Raw genomic sequence first — 20,756 nt, forward strand, 5'->3', positions numbered from 1 at the left:
CTACTAAATTCTTAAGTTAAAAAAATAACTTCTTGGCCAGGTCTGGTGGCTCAGGCCTGTAATCCCAGCACTTTTTTAGGAGCCTGGGGCAGGAGGATTACTACAGTGAGCCATAATCATGTCATTGCACTCCAGCCTGGGCAACAGGGTAAGACCTCATTTCAAAAAAAAAGCCACCCTCTAAAACGAACCTCTTGTTGGGAAATTCTGAATGTGCCTCAGAATTTATCATCTACTATGTTCTTCCTTAGCCACTGTAAGCTACCTCAGAGTACCCAGCCAGGAAGTTTGAAGGTGGCTTTTGATTTCTAATTAGGATATTCAGACTCCAGCATCTCAACAGAAAATATGCAGAGACATTTTATCAACTTGTGACATACCAGGGGTACATGAATATTCAGGGCTCCACACTACTATATAATGCTGCATTTCTTGGTTTTATTTGAAACAGTGCATATTTTTAGCATTTTATGGTAGGATTTTACACTTGTCATTTACACAAATTACAAGGTTCTGCTTCAAGTTTTTAAAAAAAATTTAAAAATTCAGCCCATGTGCAGCACAATATGCAAAACTACTTTACATTATACACACTTTTTATCAAAGGAGATACAAAATTCTGGCTTGTAGTTTTAGACAAATACAAGAAGCTTCAAACTAGACACAAAGGGTTAACATTAATTCTCAAATATAAGTCTGCACTTTTGTGTTGTAGTTCTCTGAGATGTGAATACCAAATTCCTAAGGGATTTTTATGTTTTCCTTCAAAAAGGAAAACTAAAAAAATTCCCGTAAACAAGTCCCTCCCCATCAGCTTGGTCTTTCCACAATCCTACTCTTGCTTCCCTTAGTGCCAGACACTTGCATCATGTTACAGAATTGGGGTGGGCCACTCACATCATACGAGGAGCAAATCCTTTTAACTTCTCTCCTGCAAAAATCTAAACAAGAATATATTGATGCAGATGGTTCTGCTACATTTTGTTTAATATGATGTAACACTTGGTAATCTAGTAAACTGTGATGCTGGGCAATTAATCAAAGGGAGGAAGAGACAAAGGTCCCTATCAATGCACTTTTTGCTGGTGACACACTGGAAACCTTAGGAATCAAGTTGTCTGATGCTAAGAGAACTTTAAACTCTCTCTAAATAGAACACACCTACTGATTGCTTGAGGGACTTCTCTGATACTTATGCATAGATACTCTTTTTCAGCATGTAGGAGGCAATATTTTATACTTTCTAAAGGGTTCTGAAGAGGCAATAAGGAAGAGTGGGGCTTTTTCTGCCCCTGTAAAGGTATTGTTTTCTATCATTGGTATCCATTGTTCCCTAAGCATCTTCTGATATCTAAATGTGTGTATATGCATATTTAAAATAATTACCCATCTTTCAGTCAGTCAATATACAGCCAACTCTTGATTATCTATGAGAAACGTAAGTGACATTTACTCAAACTTCACTCTAGCAGAATCATCCACCTTTGATACACTTCATTGTTTGTTTTACATCCCATGTACACTACAGCCTATCAAGACCAAGTATAACACAAATGTTGTTTCCTCTGACCCATGCTAGGAATGTGTAAGGAAATGGAGTGAGCACATTCTGCTAGGGCTTTGCAGATGACCCTACAGTGGACAGTGGGGGCAGGATAGAACTCTGGACATGAGAAGAGACAAATTTCATGTTCCTCCAGAATCAGGTCTTACATGCCTTCGTTATTTTGTTATCACAAAATTAAAAACCTGAGGCATAGTCACTATTTTATATAGATAATGGAGAGTTGACTGTAATCATGTTATGACTTTAGCTCTTTAACATGAAAAAATTCACAAGAAAGCATATGATAAAAAGATTAAAAAGACTGCCATGACATCTAGAAGCATTTATTTTATGCAAAAAACTTAAATATGATCATGTGTACACAAAAAGTGCACACATTACCTATGCTGAACAATGTCAAGAAACATAATATATTGATGCAAGTTTTCTAAAATAAACAATAAAAATGAGCCCAGACCATCAGACAAAAGCAAAACACTTATTTCCCAATAGCACAATGCTGAAAACTGATAGCAATCCTAAAACACCTCCAACTTTCCTTGCAAAGCTGCCAAAGTCCAACTATTTTTTAAAAATTGATTTTTTTTTACATTAATAAAAATCTGGTGACAAACATTATAAAACCAAATGCTGGACAGTCTTTACTCCTTTAAAATTCCAAATATTCCAACATAATCACAGGAGTAAAAACCATTTTAAAGTGATATGCTTTATGAAACAAACAACAATATGTACATTTATTGCAAATTATATTAAACTAAAATGAGGGGAAATCAAAATATGAACTGTTTACTACTGGCAAATCAATAATTTTAATTTTCTCACTCTGATAAAAATCAGAAAGCAACATTTATAAAATTGCCACCACATCACTTTTCATAGCAGGGAACCGAAATCTGTACATCTCATTTTTGCAGAAAAGTAGGCAGGCAGAAAGAATTATACATAAAAGTTTCCAAAAGGAAAAACAAAGAAATATTTAATCTGATCTCTTTTCTTTTAAAAAATTAATTCAGTAGACTTCTATTTTCTCCTGTGTAACATGGGAATTCCTGGCTCTAAAATGGATGAATTTTCAGTGTCAGTGTAAAGACATCTTGTTACTTTCTTTAAAATAAAAACTGCAGCGTGGAAATTAATGGTGTATTACGCATTTAAACTCCAGATAGGCAGGAACTGGAACCAAGTGTTAAGCAATTTGCTTAATTATTGACTTTTCATAAGAAAAGTCTCGGGGAAGGGGGAGAACAGAGTTGCTTTTAGCCTCTCTCTCAGGAGTTTCTGCTGTACATTTCCATCAGAGGACTTGTGGTCATGTGAAAAGGAAGTAATAGTTTCTTTAGTTTTCAAGGCAGAGAGTGTGTGTTCTGAAGTGAGCTTCATTTTCTGTTCAGGGACATTTGTGAATCCAAGTTTTTGCAGAAGCTGGAGCCTGCTTCTGTTTGGCCTTCATTTTCTCCCTTTGCAAATGCGTTTTTACCTTAGGGTTAAGAATAGAACGCAAAGTTAGAAAAGATGTGGAGAAGATATAAACCAAACTAAAATGATTTCATTTCCATAGTTGTTATCTAAAATCTTTTTTTTTTTTTTTTTTAAAAACTTAAGCATCAGGGTCTCACTCTGTCACTCAGGCTGAAGTACAGTGGCACAATCATGGCTCACTCAGCCCCAACTCCTGGGTTCAAGTGGTCCTCCACGCTCAGCGTCCAGCCTGAGCCTCCCAAATAGCTAGAACTATAGGCGCACACCACCATGGCTGGCTAATTTTTAACTTACTTGTACAGACGGGGTCTCATTATGTTGCCCAGGCTGGTCTTCAACTCCTGAGCTCAAGCGATCTGGGAAGCCTGCGCTTCTCAGATTCACTACTGGGATTATAGGCATGAGTCACTGTGCTTGGCATGTTATCTAAAATCCTTAAAAAGTTTTTTCATTTTTTCACCTGAAACTTGGTTTAAAGAGCCTTTCCCTAAACTATATAAAAACCAAACACCAATAAAGAAGTTTTTGTTTTCAATGACTTAGTGCTGCTATTCAATGCCCTATTTGCTTACAACACTAAAAGCTATTTATCATACTATGGCAAAATGAATTTATAAGCAGCAAAATAACTTCTGACTCATGAGCTGGGTAAACATATACGTTTTAGCATACTAAAAACACCCCAACCAAACTAGAAGGAAAAACTCGCGTGTTTTTTTTTTTTTTTTAAAAGAGATGAGGAATTCCCCCATTGCATTTCCCTAATAGGGAGGGAAATTCTGATCCCTGGAAGCACAGGAAGACTGGGACATGGCCTCTTTCTCACCTCCTCTCACCTACTCCTCTTTGGGAGGAGGAGGAACTCATCTAATAGATGAGATTAGGGAAAAGGAATGAGCATGTTGGGTTTGGCTTCATCAATATTTGTTCTTTTGCCCTGAGAAGTGCATTCTGGTTTGTCGGTGGCTGTTCAATTCAGCGGCAAGGCATTAGCAGCCCAACTTGCCTAATTCATTCCACATATTTATGTATTTATTTATTTATTTGAGACGGAATCTCACTCTGTTGCCAGGCTGGAGTGCAGTGGTGTGATCTGGGCTCACTGCAGGCTCCACCTCCCAGGTTCAAGCGATACTCCTGTCTCAGCCTCCTGAGTAGCTGGGACTACAGGTGCGTGCCACCATGCCCAACTCATTTTTTGTATTTTTAGTAGAGACGGGGTTTCACCATGTTGGTCAGGATGGTCTTGAACTCTAGACCTCGTGATCTGCCTGCCTCGGCCTCCCAAAGTGCTGGGATTACAGGCATGAACCACCACGCCCAGCCCATTCTACATTTTTAATCAGCCTGATCAGTAGTAAGACTGTCTCCTTTTCAACAATTTTACACCTAAAAGAGAAAAAGATATATTCCCAAACTCCTTTACTACATACATATTTTATAAAGGTAACAATGCTAAAAGAGCTAAGTGATTATTACAATTCATACAGAGACTGTTAATTTGTTATACTATTTGAAGCAATTTTAACAATATGCTACTAAAGAATTTTCTTTTTTTTTTTTTTGAGGCGGAATCTTGCTCTGTTGCCCAGGCTGGAGTACTTGGCATGATCTCGTCTCACCACAACCTCCACCTCCCAGGTTCAAGCGATTCTCCTGCCTTGGCCTCTTGAGTAGCTGGGACTATAGGCTGTGCCCCCACGCGCGGCTAATTTTTGTATTTTTAGTAGAGATGGGGTTTCACTATGTTGGCCAGGCTAGTCTTGAACTCCTGACCTAGTGATCAGCCTGCCTTGGCCTCCCAAAGTGCTGAGATTACAGGCGTGAACCACTGCACCCGGCCAAAGAATTATTCACAAGCTGCCTGCTACACCTTCAGGAAGCTTCCCTTTCCTAGCCCTGAGTCCTCTGTATTTCTTGGGCTGCTCTCACAGACTTTTGAAAGACCTAGGTCACTGGAAGAGCCTCCTGGACTTGATTTTATGTACCAAGATGAATTGCCATCACTGCAAGCACTTGGCTTCTGAAAAATTTCATGTTATTTTGAGAAAAATTCACTTGTTACTAAAAAAAATTAATATTGAACTAATATATAGCTGTTTAACACATGAGGATACAAACTTGAGGATATATACTTAGGGGTTAATTTTGAGATACAAACCCACATGATGGGAGGAAACCTTCTCAATATACAAATGAGCACAAAAACTCAGTCAATTCTTTGCTTTAAGAAAAACAAATTCTAAGATCCTTGAACACTCCCACACTAAGCATGCTAAACAAAATATGTTAATCCAACGACTAGAAACCCACAGTCTGTTATCCTACAGATATTCTCTTTAAATTCAAATTCCCCAGAAGTCACAAATTTGGGGTTATTTTTCCACTGATGTTTATTGACAAGCTCATCTTCAAGGAAGAATTTGGCCTTAAGTGTAAGCAAAACATACTCAAGAATCAGCAAATCTATTCAGAACATATTTTCAATTCAAAACACTGGGAACTGTTTGCCCTTTGAATGATAGCCTTAACACAAAGAGGAAAAACAAGTGAACTAAACTACTGAAATGATCATTCCTTCATCCGAAACTCAGAGACCCAACACTAATGTCCAGCTAATACTGTTGACTGTTTCCTGACCACAGTGCAAATGGCTGATTTTTATTGGTTTTATTGGGTGAACTCAAGGAATTTTTGCAAAAGGAATAACAAGCCCAAATGCAGCCCAAAACATAAACAGGAATACTTACTGAAACCCACATACATGCAAATAGCTGAGGGAATACATTTACCACAAAAATCCGATCTAAAAATTCTAACGTTAACTTTACAAGTTAAAACCCTTAGCATCAACTCCCAGCTAAAACTGAGGCCAGCAGAATTTTGCATATCCTCTTTCTGTTTTGGTGGAATAAAGTATCCTTGAACCAGTAAATAAACCATATAGGTAGGAATCAAGCTAAAAATAATCATTATTGACCTAATGTTTTGAGTAAAAACCTAGTAAGAGGAATTCTGCAAGGGTTAGCACTTGCCACATATTAGAAGTTATGGCTGTGGTATTAAAATGGCTCTAGAAGCTTAACACATCAGAAATCTACCTAAAAGAGCTGAAGATGAAATGAAGTTAACAAACCTAAAGTGTAAACTGTAGTTGGCATATACTAGGGCCTCAAAGATGGTTTTCACTAATTAATGATCATAAAATATGATAGTAAATACCAAGTAATACAACTGGACAAGCTTTCTGGAGGTGGTGCAAGTGTAAAGTACCACTCTGGGGAGGATTCTGTACTCAGATCGACAAAAGAGCACCTATAGGTGACTGGGGTGAGGTTAGGAGGTAATCTTTTTTGAGACATTACTGCAGAGTTGTGAACAGAGAAGGAAATGATCATCTGGGAAGTGAAAAATAAAGCAAGTGAAAGGTGTGGAGAATCATGCAAGGAAAAATAAAAGACTGATAAATTGGGCACCTGGAGTTAGAATGCAGGGCCACAGAGAAGCACAAGGGTGCCAGGCCTTCTTTACCAAATAAAACCCAGGGCTGAACTTAGTGCAGCAATCCAGATCAGACTCCACAAATGCAAGGCCCCTAAGGAGAGCTGATTCTATCACCATGTAGCTCAGCAATGTGTTTGACTGCTCTCAGGGTTGGCACCTCTGTGTCTTCTCTTACCAGTTAGTTGGTTGAAACTGTAATGATATAAAACCTTAACAGGATGATCCTCACCAGGTCTCAGGAAAATGCAGGTGGAATGTCAAATCACTCACAGGGAATACTAGCAGTTAATGAGAGCTATGTTTAGAATCTTGTAGCAAGGTGGAAGCTGCAGTTCCACATGAAATAAAAATAGCTAGCCCTTTCAGGATTTTGACCATTCAACTGAAGGACAGTCAAAACATCAGCTGAGGCCAGGCATGGTGGCTCACACCTGTAATCCTAACACTTTGGGAGGCCGAGGTGAGTGGATGCCGAGGTGGGTGGATCACGAGGTCAAGAGATCAGGACCAGCCTGACCAATATGGTGAAACCTCATCTCTACAAAAACACAAAAATTAGCTGGTGTGGTGGCACACACCTGTAGTTCTAGCTACTCGGGAGGCTGAAGCAGAAAAATTGCTTGAATCCAGGACGTGGAGGTCTCAGTGAGCCAAGACTGCGCCACTACACTCCAGCCTGGGTGAGAGTGAGACTTCAGCTCCAAAAAAAAAAAAAAAATTTCCAGCCAGGCGCGGTGGCTCACGCCTATAATCCCGGCACTTTGGGAGGCTGAGGCGGGCGGATCACAAGGTCAGGAGATCGAGACCATCCTGGCTAACACGGTGAAACCCTGTCTCCACTAAAAATACAAAAAATTAGCTGGGCGTGGTGGCGGGCGCCTGTAGTCCCAGCGAGAAGGCTGAGGCAGGAGAATGGCATGAGCCCAGGAGGTGGAGCCTGCAACGAGCTGAGATAGAGCCACTGTACTCCAGCCTGGGCGACAGACCAAGACTCCATCTCCAGAAAAAAAAAAAAGAAATTTCCAAGCTACTGCCATGAACAGTATCAGGAGGCAGATAGATAATAATTGACATGCTGGGATCTTAAGCCATGCCCTGTGTAGCACTAGCCAAGTGACCTGAGCAAGGTTCGTTCAGGTCTTCATTTCCTTATGCTCATATAGTGTGGTACTTGCTTCATAATGGATGTTGGCAGGTCAGATATCTGCTCATAGAACATTTCCTACTGTCACTACTAATACAGATGCCAGGCACCTATCACTCAGGCTGGAGTACAGTGGCACCATCATGGCCCACTGGAGCTATGAACACTGAGGCTCAAGCAATCTTCCTGCCACAGCATCCCAAGTAGCTGGGACCACAGGTGAATACCACCATGCTGGGCTAATTTCTTTTTACATTTTTTGTAGAGACAGGGTCTTGCTATAGTACCAAATACCATCTGAAATAATTTTTGTTAATTTTCATTTTTTTGAGACAGAGTCTCACTCTGTTGCCCAGGCTGGAGTGCACTGGCGTGATCTTGGCTGACTGCAACCTCCGCCTCCCAGGTTTAAGCGATTCTCCTGCCTCAGCCTCCTGAGTAGCTGAGATTACAGGTGTGTGCCACCACGCCCAGCTAATTTTTGTATTTTTAGTAGAGATAGGGTTTCACCATGTTGGCCAGGCTGGTCTCAAACTCCTGACCTCAAGTGATCTGCCCACCTAGGCTTCCCAAAGTGCTGGGATTAAAGGTGTGAGTCACCATGCCCAGCCCATTTGAACTAATTTTCACCCCAGTCTTGTTCTTGGCATTGGGTGTTACATTCAATTAAAGTATGCCACTTTCAAAAACATCTGATCTATCTCTGTTTTCCTCTCTAATCCTAAAATGCAAGGATTTTGTTTGCATGTACTACCAAAAGAGGTGAAAAAGATGAGTAGAGTTGGTCTAATTTAACCCGTGATTATTTCAAATAAACTAGTGCTTTTACTTACAGTTCTGCCGGGGGCAACGGCTCACACCTATAATCCCATTTATGTAAGAGATCAAAAGCTATATAGCCCTTTATACCTGGGTTTCCTCCACTTTGGGGAGGAAATGACAGTACTGGGGAGAATGACAGTACTTAGCCACATAGAGTTGTTTTTGTTTTTTGAGATGGAGTCTTGTTCTGTCATCCAGGCTGGAGTGCATGGTGCGATCTTGGTTCACTGCAACCTCCGCCTCCCGAGTTCAATTGCCTCCCGGCAATTCTTCTGCCTCAGCCTACCGAGTAGCTGGGACTAGAGGCGCGCGCCATCATGCCCGGCTAAATTTTTTATTTTTATTACAGATGGGGTTTCACCATATTGGCCAGGCTGGTCTTGAACTCCTGACCTTGTGATCTGCCCACCTTGGCATCCCAAAGCGCTGGGATTACAGGCGTGAGCCACTGTGCCCGGCCATAGAGTTGTTTTAAGGATTCAATGGGTTAACAAATAAAGAGCTTATTATTGAGCTTGGCTTATAATAAGCACTATATTACCTTTAGCTGTTTTTTAATGCAGCAAATTTTAAAATGATAAAATATATATCAAATACAATTTATCATTTTAACCATTTTTAAGTACAAAGTTTAATGGTATTAAGAATATAAAGGGACAGGTGCGATGGCTCATGCCTGCAATCCCAGCACTTTGGGAGGCCGAGGCAGGCAGATCATCTGAGGTCGGGAGTTCAAGACCAGCCTGACCAACATGGAGAAACCCTGTATCTACTAAAAATACAAAATTAGCCAGGCGTGGTGGTGCAGGCCTGTAATCCCAGCTACTAGGGAGGCTGAGGCAGAAGAATTGCTTGAACTGGGAGGTGGAGGTTGTGGTGAGCCGAGATCACACCACTGCACTCCAGCCTAGGCAACAAGAGCGAAACTGTCTCAAAAAAAAAAAAAAAAAAAAGAATATTAGGGGTCTGGCTGCCCAACACGGTGAAACCTGTCTCTACTACAAATACAAAAATTAGCCGGGCATGGTGGCGCACATCTGCAGTCCCAGCTACTCGGGAGGATGAGGCACAAGAATCCCTTGAACCCAGGAGGCAGAGGGTGCAGTGAGCCGAGATCTCACCATTGTACTCCAGCATGGGTGACAGAGCAAGACTCCATTTCAAAAACAAAACAAAAACCCAAAAACAAGAATGTAAGGGGTCTTCAAAAAGTTTGTGGAAAATGAATGTTATGAAATAATTATGCATGGATTTCAAAAAAAATTTTTTTTTTTTTGAGTTGGAGTCTCACTCTGTCGCCCAGGCTGGAGTGCAGTGGCGTGATCTCTGCTCACTGCAAGCTCCGCCCCCTGGGTTCATGCCATTCTCCTGCCTCAGCCTCTCCAGTAGCTGGGAGTACAGGCGCCCGCCACCACGCCTGGCTAATTTTTTGTATATTTAGTAGAGACGGAATTTCACCATGTTAGCCAGGATGGTCTCGATCTCCTGACCTCGTGATCCACCCGCCTCGGCCTCCCAAAGTGCTGGGATTACAGGCATGAGCCACCGTGCCTGGCTCAAAATTTTTTTTTTGCACCAAAATAAACTCATACTAACTTGTTATGTCTGAACAGGATCTAGTTTGAGGCACTGAAAATGTTTGAAAAGTTTGAGGGCTGGGGCAGGAAGATTGCTTGATTCCAGGAGTTTGAGACCAGCCTGGGCAATACAGCAAGACCCAAAACATTTAAAAAGAAATTAGCCAGCCATGGTGGTGCACACCTATGGTCCCAGCTACTTGGGAGGCTGAGGCAAGAGGACTGCTTGAGCCTCAGTGCTCTCATAGAGCAAAGTGAGCCATGATGGTGCCACTGCACTCCAGCCTGAGTGACAGAGTGAGACTGGTCTCTCAAAAAAGTCTGAAGAGGCTGGGCACGGTGGCTCACGCCTGTAATCCCAGCACTTTGGGAGGCCAAGGTGGGTGGATCGCCTGAGGTCAGGAGTTCAAGACCAGTCTGGCCAACATAGTGAAGCCCCATCTCTACTAAAAAAAAAAAAAAAATATATATATATATAAAAAAATGTGTATATATGTAAAATTAGCTGGGTGTGGTGGTGGGCACCTGTAATCCCAGATACTAGGGAGGCTGAGGCAGAAGAATCGCTTGAACCTAGGAGGCGGAGGTTGCAGTGAGCTGAGATCGTGTCATTGCACTCCAGCCTGGGCCACAAGAGTGAAACTCTGTCTTAAAAAAAAAAAAAAAAATTTTTTTTGAAGAGAGTCCCTATCAGAGCAATAGGAATTCTGCTAAAATTGAAGCAAGAAAAGCATCAAATGTCTGGTGAAGCTTGGGTGGAAGAATAGTGAAATCACTGATGCTTTAGGAAAAGTTTATGGGACAATGTCCCAAAGAAATCAGTAGCTTAAAACTGATTTTGTGTGTGTGTGTGTGTGGCAGGGTCTCCTCAGTCACCCAGGCTAGGGTGCAGTGAGGAGTGGCATGATCATGGCTCACTGTAGCCTCGACCTCCCAGGCTCAGGTGATCCTCTCACCTCAGCCTCTGAAGTAGCCAAGACTATAGGCACACACCAGACACCTGGCTAATTTTTCTATTTTTTTGTAGATATGGGGTTTTGCCATATCGCCCAGGCTGTTCTCAAACTCCTAGGCTCCAGTGATCTGCCAGCCTCAGCCTCCCAAAGTGGTAGGATTATAGGCATGAACCATGATGCCAGCTGGATAAATTGTTTCAGGAAGGGTTGAGATGATGTTGAACATCATGCCCTCCACAGCAATTTACGGAGAAAAAATTCATCTTGTTTCTGCCTATTCAAGAGGACTGACAAGAGCAGAAACAACAGCCAACATTGTGGTCATTTCAATTGGTTCAGCTTACAAAATTCTGACTGAAAAATTAACGTTGAGCAAGCTTTCCACTCAATGGCTGTTAAAACCCTTTGCACCCAGCTGTAGACAAGAGCAGAGCTTTGCATAGAAAGTCTAGACAAGTAGGATCAAGATCCTGAAGAACTTATTCAAAGAACTGCAATAGGAACTGAAACATGGCTTTACCAGTATAATCCCAAAGACAAAGCACAATCAAAGCAATTTAGCTGGGCACGGTGGCGTGTGCCTGTATTCCCAGCTACTAGGGAGGTTGAGGCTGCAGTGAGGCAAGACCGCACCATTGCACTCTAGCCTGGGCAAGACAGCCAGATATTGTCTCAAAAAAAAAAAAAAAAGGGTACTAAGAAGTGAAAGTGGCCAAGTGGTCCAGTGAAAGGAAAAGCAGACTGGTCAAGAGTAAAGGTCATGGCAACAGTTTTTTGGGACGCTCAAGGCGCTTTGCTTGTTGAGTTTCTGGAAAGCCAACAAATGATAATATCTGCTTATTATGAGTGTTCGGACAAAGTCAAAGCTTTAGCAGAAAAATGCCTGGGAAAGCTTCACCAGAGAGTCCTCCTCCACCATGACAATGTTCTCGCTCATTCCTCTCATCAGACAAGGGCAATTCTGCAAGAGTTCCCATGGGAAATCATTAGGCATCCGGCTTACAGTACTGATTTGGCTCCTTCTGACTTCTTTTTGCTTCTTAATCTTAAAAAAATTTTTAAAGAGTGCCAATTTTTCTTTGGTCAATAATGAAAAAAAGACTGTTTGAAATGGTTAAACTCACAGGACCCTCAGTTCTTTGGGGATGGACTAAATGGCTTCTATCATTGCTTACAAAAAGTGTCTTGAAGTTGATGGAGCTTATGTTGAGAAATAAAGTTTCTATTTTTATCTCTTAACTCCAGTTTTCCATGACCTTTCTGAAGTGGCCAATTATTTATATTGTGTACAACCATTACCACCACTCATCTCTAGAACTTTTTCACCTTCCCCGACTGAAACTCCATCCCCATTAAACACTAAAGCCTATTCCTGCTACCCTCAGCCCCAGGCTCAAGCAACCCTCCCACCTCAGCTCCCTGAGTACAGGCACACAACATCATGCCCGACTAATTTTGTATTTTATTTATTTTTATTTTTATTTTTGAGATGGAGTCTCACTCTGTCATCCAGACTGGAGTGCAGTGGCACAATCTCTGCTCACTGCAAACTCTACCTCCCGGGTAGCTGAGATTACAGGGGTGAGCCACCACACCCAGCTAATTTTTTGTATTTTCAGTGGAGACAGGCTTTCACCATATTGGTCAGGCTGATCTTGAACTCCTGACCTTAAATGATCTGCCCACCTTGGCTTGGCCTCCCAAAGTGCTGGGATTATAGGTGTGAGCCACCGCACCTGGCCATAAACATTTAATTTAACCACCTACTGTCACTGAGATCAGAAAACCATCACAGAATACTGTATTCTGAATAACACACTGCCCATTGATCTACTACTAGCATATTTAAGATCTCTAACGTGCCTTTTCACTCTGAAAGAGAAGGCCAAATGCCATTTGATGATATTGGGGCACATAGTGCAGCTAAAAGCAAAGCAATGGATTTTACAACGCTGTAAATGAGAGAAGGTCTAATTGCTACTGAAAAAGTTTTCAGGGTTCAAGTATGTATCCGTTTTTTTTTTTTTTTTTTTTTTTTTTTGAGACAGAGTATCGCTCTGTCTCCCAGGCTGGAGTGTAGTGGCCGGATCTTGGCTCACTGCAACCCCCGCCTCCCGGGTTCAAGCAATTCTCCTGCCTCAGTCTCCCGAGTAGCTGGGACTACAGGTGTGCACCACCACGCCCGGCTCATTTTTGCATTTTTACAAAATTTTAGTAGAAATGGGGTTTCTCCATGTTGGCCAGGCTACAGGTGATCCGCCCGCTTTGGCCTCCCAAAGTGCTGTGATTACAGGCGTGAGCCACTGTGCCCAGCCACAAGTAAGTATATCTGTACATTTTAGTTAGATGGTACAGGGACAGCTAATGGGAGGTAAGGTCAGGTGGCTTAGGTAGCCTGTGTGTGATGATTAGTACTTTTTTGTGTGTAGGTGAAGAAAAGGACAGATTTCTTGAAACCGTTCAGAGAATTTTGGCAATCTCCAGGGAAATGTTCAACTTTTGTATAACTGAAAATGTATGTTAAGGAGTAAGGAAACTAGAATTCAAAACAATAGTAATGATAACAGTTGGGCATTTATTTTGTACTAGGCACTTTGCTAGGCGCTTTCTTTATATTTACTGATCCATTTAATTCTCAGAGCAACCCTTTAAGATACATACTGTCATACTAATGAAAAAGGGAGGCAGAAGTTCAATAAAGGTCCAGGTTTGAGAAGAAAGTCATGTAAAATTTGCCCCTAATACTGGCTTTCATTACTACACTTGTTAGTTAATAGAAACAGAAGTGAGTACGAGGAGCATACTAGTACTCAGATCAGGTTTGAGCCTTCTGGATCAGATGCCATGAGAGGATGTGAAAGGTTGCCAAGAGGGCACTTAGATGATGTAGAAATTTAATAGCCCAAAATTTCAGAATTTCGTAAATGCTAATTTTTTTGTTTTTTTTTTGAGATGGAGTCTTGCTTTGTTGCCCAGGCTGGAGTGCAATGGCGCAATCTCTGCTCACTGCAACCTCTGTCTCCTGGGCTCAAGCGATTCTTCTGCCTCAGCCTCCTGAGAAGCTGGGACTACAGATGCCCATGCCCACGACCACACCCGGGGTTTTTTTCTATTTTTTTTTTTTTTTTGTATTTTTAGTAGAGATGGGGTTTCACCATGTTGGCCACGTTGGTCTCAAACTTCTGACCTCAGGTGATCTACCCGCCTCGGCCTCCAAAGTGTTGGGATTACAGGCGAGAGTCACCAGGCATAGCTCATAAATGATAATATTTTAAATGCTTTTACACACATGCTTCAGTAACTTTTTTTTTTTTTGAGACACAGTCTCCTGTTGCTCTTCTGCACTGGAGTGCAGTGTCGCAATCTTGGCTCACTGCAACCTCTGCCTCCTGGGTTAAAGTGATTCTCCTGCCTCAGCATCCTGAGTAGCTGGGATTACAGGCATGCACCACCACACCTGGGTAACTTTTTGCATTTTTTTTTTTTTTTTTATTTTTTTTTAGTAGTGATGGGGTTTCACCATGTTGGTCAGGCTGGTCTTGAACTCCTGACCTCAGGTGATCCACCCACCTAGGCCTTCCAAAGTGTTGGGATTACAGGCATGAGCCACTGTGCACGGCCTGACATGGAGTTTTATAAAAATACTGAAGCAGGATAGTGGGGTATCCTGAGCTGATCAAATCTGGGACTCTTCCCTAGAAGAAACTGAAATGCCTACAGTCTAATCCAGGGGTAAATGAGTTAGGTATGTAAGGAAAAAAGGAGGACGAGTTAAGTTCTAAGGCCAAGGTGAAAGGAGCCACCTTCTAGATTTCCAAAAGGAAGAGTCTGAAATCTCAGCCCAAGAATGATCAAAGATGAACAGTTTGGTAAGTTGTTTCTCTGGGCAGGGTGGGGAAAAGGAAAGTTGTTGACCTGTGTTAGAATTAACTATAACACAAAGAATTAAAGAGTGGGACCTATTACCTATTGACATTTGGTGACTGTTTTCTCCATTATGGGACCTTGTATCCAAAAGGTAGCCCCTTATTTTATGTAAACCTCTGCAACCACTTGAAAGGCACTAAGCAAAAGAAATATTTGTCTTGTTAATAAAAACAGAAATATCAAAATACCATATCTAAATAAAAATTACACAAAGAAAAAAGATTTTTCTTCAAATTTGTGACTTAAAACTGGAAGTTATGAGATAATAACAGATGCTATTATTATAAACAGACCCAGGAAAACCAGAAGCAGGTTTCTCTCTCAAATGCTTAGGTGTTTGGGGTGACTGGCACTAAGAATATACTACGAATAAAACAAAATGTCTAAATTCCCACTTGAGGAAGAATGGCGTACATTACCTTTGTAAGTCAATTTGTCTTTCTGCTGGTGCTGCCTTTTTGGCTAAATCTTGCAGTTTGGGTGCTTTGGCATTACCTGCTTCCAAACCCCCAGGGCTCTCCTGACCCACTGCAGCTCTCTTCCTTCCCTTGTTAATAGGTTTATTTAGATCATCATTTTTGGTTGCATTGCCCTGAGATTCAGACTTGGGTCGACGTCCTCTCCTGGGTTTGGAAGCGGCGGGCGGTCCCGATTCATCTACTTTCTCATCTGTTTTTTGTTGGATATTCTCTGCACCAGCTGCTGTTACTGTTCTTTTCTTTCCTCGGTCACTGCTGATGTTGCCCTGGGTAGCCTGATCAGAATTAATTTCCTAAAAAAGCACAAAACAATTCTATAAACACAAATTCCTTAAATATTAATGATCTCTATTAGAAAAGAGTGTTTTGAAAGTATTTTAAAGGAGTCTGGATTTGAGGGCTTCCAGTTAACTGCTTACATCACATTAGGAAAGTAAGCTCCTTGAGGAGAGTGACTGTGCCTGGTAGCTACCAGGGTGTACAGCATATATAATGTGTTCAATAAATGCTCATTAAAAATCAAAGGCTCATGCCTGTAATCACAGCACTTTGGGAGGCTAAAGCGGGAGGATCGCTGGAGCCCAGGAGTTCCAAACAATCCCTGAAAACATAGTGAGATCCCATCTCTACAAATAATTAAAAAAATTAGCCAGGCATGGTGGCATGTGCCTGTAGTCCCAGCTACTTGGGAGGCTGAGGTGGGAGGATTGCTTAAGCCTGGGAGGTTGAGGCTACAGTAAGCAGAGATTATGCCACTGGACTCCAGCCTGGGTGACAGAGGGAGATCTTATCTCAAAATAGTAATTGCAAGCCTGGCGCGGTGGCTCACGCCTTTAATCCCACTAATTTGGGAGGCCGAGACGGGTGGATCACCTGAGGTTGGGAGTTCAAGAGCAGCCTGACCAACATGGAGAAACCCTGTCTCTACTAAAAATACAAAATTAGCCAGGCGTGGTGGCCCATGCCTGTAATCCCAGCTACTCAGGAGGCTGAGGCATGAGAATAGCCGAGATTGCACCATTGCACTCCAGCCTGGGCAACAAGAGCAAAACTCTGTCTCGGGGGGGGGGAAGAAATTGCAATAATAAAAATATAAAGCACAAATAGTACTTGAAAAATAAAATCTACTTGGTTTTGTTGTTATACTGCATCCTAATGAAAGGTTCTTTTTATTGATGGTATGTACTAAATCTGTCACTTTTTAAAAGAAGAGTATTTTCAGAATTCTATATGCTATTAATGTTTTGTCTATGAGTACATCTAAGTATAATAAACTTTGTAGTTCTGTAACGTGAAGTTCTTTAACTTTTCATCTCATCCCAGTTGCAATGAGCTGAGATCATGCCACTGTACTCCAGCCTGAGTTACAACTGTCTCAAACAAAACAAAACAAAACAAAACACAGAAATTGTAACTTTAACTGACATAATTCTAATTGATTAAAGAGAAACAGAGTAACACAATCATAAAAAAAAAATTAGATTAAATCTTTTTAATCAACTAATTTTCATTTTCCCCAGAAAATATTCCCAGAAAGACAAGGGAAAATAAATTACAAATCTTCCATGTTTCAAGAAAATTTAGTTCAAAGAAAATTCCCGGGAGTAACAATTTAAGTGAGAAAACCCACAAATCAGTGTTTTACTTTAGAGTTTCCTTTTTTTTTTTTTTTTGAGACAGGATCTCGCTCTGGTTGTCCAGGCTGGAGTGCAGTGGTGCAATCTCAGCGCACTGCAGCTAAAGTCATTCTCCCACCTCAGCCTCCTGAACAGCTGGGACTACAGGCAGATACCACCATGTTCAGCGAATTTTTCTATTTTTAGTAGAGATGGGGTTTCAACAAGTTGCCCAGGCTGTTCCCAAACCCCTGGACTCAAGCAATCCACCGGCCTCAGCCTCGCACAGTGTTGGGATTACAGGTGTGAGCTACCATGCCCAGCCTGGAGTCTACTTTAATGTTAAATCTCACTTTAGTGAACAGATAATCCATGAAAGGACAAGAGTAAAATGGCCTGCAAGAATTGAACTGTGAAAACAATACACAATGGATCAGAGAAGAAATATGCAAAGTCATCTTCGGGAATGATGGCCACTGCTGGACATAACAGAATGGATCAACAACACAACCAAGTATTAAAACCTGGAGTATGAACCACTTGTTCAACTGAATGTTTAATAGGTGTGGTGGTTCTTGGGCATAGATTGAGGAACAAAACAGGTGTGGTTCTTCATGCAGGTTAGTACGGTAGGTGACTGATTTTTAAAAAGGCAAATACTTAAGGACAAACCTGTGTGCTAACAGGTTAAAGAAGCTGAGTTAGATGAGACAAGGATAACAAGTTTAAAATGGGCAAAATATGAACAGACAATTTACAGAACAGCATATCCAAATGGTCAACAAACATACTGGCAGTCAGAGAAATGCAAATTAAAATAGCAGGGCATTAGATTTGATAAGTGGAGACAGAAAAAAATTCAAATGAACCGTAGAACATGTTATTGTTGGTATGTAGAGAATAAAGTACTCTCATACCCTGCTGCTAGAAATGTCAAGTGTTCCAATCTCTCATGAAACCAATATAGAAATATCTAAAAGCTCTAATGCATTTATCCTTTGACCCACTAATAATACTCTGAGAAACTCAGCTCACAGAAATAAATGCACCAGTAAGTGTGCTTGTGTGTGTGTGTGCGTGTGTGTATATATATATATATATATTTTTTTTTGCGACGGAGTTTTGCTCTTGTCGCCTAGGCTGGAGTGCAGTGGCACAATCTTGGCTCACCGCAACCTCCACCTCCCAGGTTCAAGCAATTCTCCTGCCTCAGCCTCCTGAGTAGCTGGGATTACAGGAGCCCACCACCATGCCCAGCTAATTTTTTGTATTTTTAGTAGAGACTGGGTTTCTCCATATTGGGCAGGATGGTCTCGATCTCCTGACCTTGTGATCTGCCCGCTTCAGCCTCCCAAAGTGCTCGGATTACAGGCGTGAACCCCTGCGCCCGGCTGCTTGTGTATATATTTTATTACTTTACACACAATAAGTTTATAAACAATATTTATTGCGATATCATAGTAGCAAAAAAGGGGAAAGTATACATGTATACAAATGTGAAAATAAGATTAAACTGTTGAAAAAGAAAAAAAAGGGCTGGGCACAGTGGCTCATGCCTGTAATCCCAGCACTTTGGGAGGCTGAGGGAGGCAGATCACCTGAGGTCAGGAGTTCGAGACCAGCCTGGCCAACATAGTGAAACCTTGTCGCTACTAAAAATACAAAAATTAGCCGGGTATGGTGGCGGGTGCCTATAATCCCAGCTACTCAGGGAGTCTGAGGCAGGAGAATCGCTTGAACCTGGGAGGTGGAGGCCACAGTGAGCTGAAATCACACCATTGCACTCCAGCCTCAACAGCAGAGTAAGACTCTGTCTCGGAAAAAAAAAAGTTGAAATAAGGGTTTGGAGCAACATAATATTACAGATCAAGCTGAAAGCAAGGTTTGGATGTAACAGAAATTAGAATTTAAATTTCCAATTTCAAAATTACATAGACTTTTAGGAAAAGGCCATAAAGGTAACAGATTGCTGGTTGTACTAGACAAACACTTAGGCCTTTGCAAATGTGCCACCCTTTAGTAAGCATTGTAAGTACATGATGTAACTCCATGTCTATGGCAATATGCATTTTTGTATGTAAGTTTAAGTCAAGACTGCTTAATTTTACACAAGGATCCCACAATATTCTAATCTATTGGTATCTGGATTCTAAGAGTTTTGATAATAAGAGGTAACAATGAATCCATTGACATGCTGTGTTTCTAACACCAAGCAGAAAGAGTTTAAGATAGCAAGAGGTTGATCTAAAAACGTAACCTCGGGCGGGCACGGTGGCTCACGGCTGTAATCCCAGCACTTTGGGAGGCCGAGGCGGGTGGATCACGAGGTCAGGAGTTCAACACCAGCCTGGTCAAGATGGTGAAACCACATCTCTACTAAAAATACAAAAATCAGCCAGGCACGGTGGCAGGTGCCTGTAATTCAGCTACTCGGGAGGCTGAGGCAGGAGAATGGTTTGAACCCAGGAGGCGGAGGTTGCAGTAAGCCGAGATCGCGCCACTGCACTTTAGCCTGGGCAACAGAGAAAGACTCCATCTCAAAAAGTATCCTCATGTAGCTGAGTTCAGAAAATGAGAGTTTGGATAGGAAAAGTTAAGCTACTGTGGTGTAACTGCATAATCCTAGTATATTTCATGTACCCAAGGGTAATACCTAAAATATTTGATGACTACCATAAGTATATGGTGAGTATATGGCGAGCAATGAAAAGATAAGCACTTCAAGAATATGATTCTGCGGGGGGCGGGGGGGGGGGGAGGAAATACTTAATAGTATCTTCAAGCCATTCTTACTGAGATAAATTACCAATTTCATTTAACAGTTGAGCCAGACGCGGTGGCTCATGCCTGTAATCCCAGCACTTTGGGAGGCCAAGGTGGGTGAATCACGAGGTCAGGAGTTCAAGACCAGCATGGCCAACATGGTGAAACCCCGTCTCTACTAAAAATACAAAAATTAGCTGGGCATGGTGGTGTGCGCCTGTAATCCCAGCTACTCAGGAGGCTGAGGCAGGAGAATCGCTTGAACCCAGGAGGCAGAGGTTGCAGTGAGCTGAGATTGTGCCACTGCACTCCAGCCTGGGCGACAGAGTGAGACTCCGTCTCAAAAAACAAAACAAAACAAAACAAAACAGAACAAAAAAAAACAACTGAAAGAAGACCAGAGAAGTCAAGCAACCTGCTCAAGTCAACACATAGCCAGTGAGTGGCAGAGCCAAGAGGCAAAAGTCAGATCTGTGTGATGCTCCTATCGATTATGCACCACTCCTCTCCTGCCAAAAAATTAAGAAATTGGGTTGGGCATGGTGAGATCCTGTTTCAAAACAAAACAAAACAAAATTGCACAGTATTGGTTTTTTTTTCTTTTTTGAGACAGAGTCTCACTCTGTTGCCCAGGCTGGAGTGCAGTGGCACGAGCTTGGCTCACTGCAACCTCCGACTCCTGGGTTCAAGCAGTTCTCCTGTCTCAGCCTCCCGAGTAGCTGGGATTACAGACATGCACCAACACGCCTGGCTAATTTTTTGTATTTTTAGTAGAGACGGAGTTTCACCATGTTGGTCAAGCTGGTCTCGAACTCGCAACCTCAGGTGATCCACACGCCTCAGCCTCCCAAAGCGCTGGGATTACAGGCATGAGCCACCATGCCTGGCCTGGACGGTATCGTTTAAAGATCAACAAAAA

At 41.9% G+C, this 20,756-nt stretch overlaps 1 protein-coding gene across 2 annotated transcripts in view; it reads right to left on the reverse strand.

Annotated features, from left to right (window-relative positions):
* Nucleotides 1-418: 418 nt before the first annotated feature.
* Nucleotides 419-20,756, reverse strand: part of PDS5A (PDS5 cohesin associated factor A) — a 160,158-nt gene continuing 139,820 nt past the window's right edge. The window contains exons 32-33 of one of the 2 annotated variants that reach the window (XM_054485487.2): nt 15,399-15,751; nt 419-3,047 (exon numbers count right to left, since the gene is read on the reverse strand). In XM_054485487.2, coding sequence (XP_054341462.1) covers nt 3,044-3,047; nt 15,399-15,751 — 357 coding nt within the window. In that variant the 3' untranslated portion in view covers nt 419-3,043. Of the gene's footprint in view, nt 3,048-15,394; nt 15,752-20,756 lie in introns of those variants that run through there. The other variant, XM_063664480.1, reaches the window with a different exon arrangement.

Source organism: Pongo pygmaeus, chromosome 3 (genome assembly GCF_028885625.2).
Source record: "Pongo pygmaeus isolate AG05252 chromosome 3, NHGRI_mPonPyg2-v2.0_pri, whole genome shotgun sequence".
In the NCBI taxonomy this organism is placed as follows: domain Eukaryota; kingdom Metazoa; phylum Chordata; class Mammalia; order Primates; family Hominidae; genus Pongo; species Pongo pygmaeus.